General features: G+C 56.8%; 1 protein-coding gene across 1 annotated transcript; it reads left to right on the top strand.

Moving 5' to 3' along the window:
* Nucleotides 1-15: 15 nt before the first annotated feature.
* LOC103461613 (galanin receptor type 1) lies at nucleotides 16-1,076 on the top strand (the record flags this gene model as incomplete). Its single annotated transcript, XM_074186851.1, has 1 exon — nucleotides 16-1,076. A coding segment is annotated over exon 1 (679 nt), but the record flags the coding sequence as incomplete, so codon positions are not given.
* Between the last annotated feature and the right edge of the window lie 17 nt (nucleotides 1,077-1,093).

Raw genomic sequence — 1,093 nt, 5'->3', positions numbered from 1 at the left:
CCTCCCCTCTCCCTCTTATTTAAAGTGCGAGACCGGGTCCAGATGCTGAGAACCGGGAGACAGACTGGAAGCAGCGCAGCCAGAGCGCACAGACGCGTCTGGTGCGCAACAGGGGGAGACGCAGACCGACCGACGTCTCCAAGGTGCGGCGGACGGTTTGATGCTGCACGGAAGACTTTCCAGCTGTTGGAATATATCGCTTTTGTTGTTGTTGTTGTGTGTGTGAGACACAGAGAGTTATATAAAGTGATGCGCAAAAAGTGAAACGCGGGATTTCGTTTAAAGTGGAGAATCCTGACAGGGGGGGACCTAGCAGGAGCGCGCATGGAGACGCGTCCGGAGTCGGTGGCGTGAAGTGGAATAAAGGGGAAAAAATAAAAAATACAAGAATCTTATCATGAACTTGTCAGAGTCCGTGTGGCTCGCGGGAGAGCCGTGGAACCTCACCGTGCTGGAGGAGGACGGCGAGAAGAAAAACCTGTTCGGGATCGACACGAGCAACTACATCGCGCTGCTGTTTTTCCTGCTCATCTTCACGCTGGGCGTGCTGGGCAACTCCATGGTGATCACCGTGCTCGCCCGGAGCAAGCCGGGCAAGCCGCGCAGCACCACCAACATCTTCATCCTCAACCTGAGCATCGCCGACCTCTTCTACCTGCTCTTCTGCATCCCCTTCCAGTCCACCATCTACGTGATGAACACCTGGGTGTTCGGCGCCTTCATCTGCAAGTTCATCCACTACTTCTTCACCGTCTCCATGCTGGTGAGCATCTTCACGCTCTCCGCCATGTCCGTGGACCGCTACGTCGCCATCGTGCACTCCAGGAAGTCGTCGTCGATACGCGTGGCGAGGCACGCGCTGGTCGGCGTGGTGGCGATCTGGCTGCTGTCGCTGGCCATGGCGGCGCCACGCATGCACTACTACAACCTGTTCCACGGCGGCAGGAACGAAACGTACTGCTGGGACGTGTGGCCGAATCAGAACCACAAGAAGGTCTACGAGGTGTGCACGTTTGTCTTTGGCTACGTTTTGCCCCTGCTGCTGATTTCCTTCTGTTACGCAAAGGTAAAGAGGGGTGAGCGAGGAGGGGGG

The sequence above is a fragment of the Poecilia reticulata genome, unplaced genomic scaffold (assembly GCF_000633615.1).
Source record: "Poecilia reticulata strain Guanapo unplaced genomic scaffold, Guppy_female_1.0+MT scaffold_2902, whole genome shotgun sequence".
Lineage (NCBI taxonomy): Eukaryota > Metazoa > Chordata > Actinopteri > Cyprinodontiformes > Poeciliidae > Poecilia > Poecilia reticulata.
Note: the sequence above shows the minus strand (reverse complement) of the source record. Positions and strands in the feature narration are given on the sequence as shown.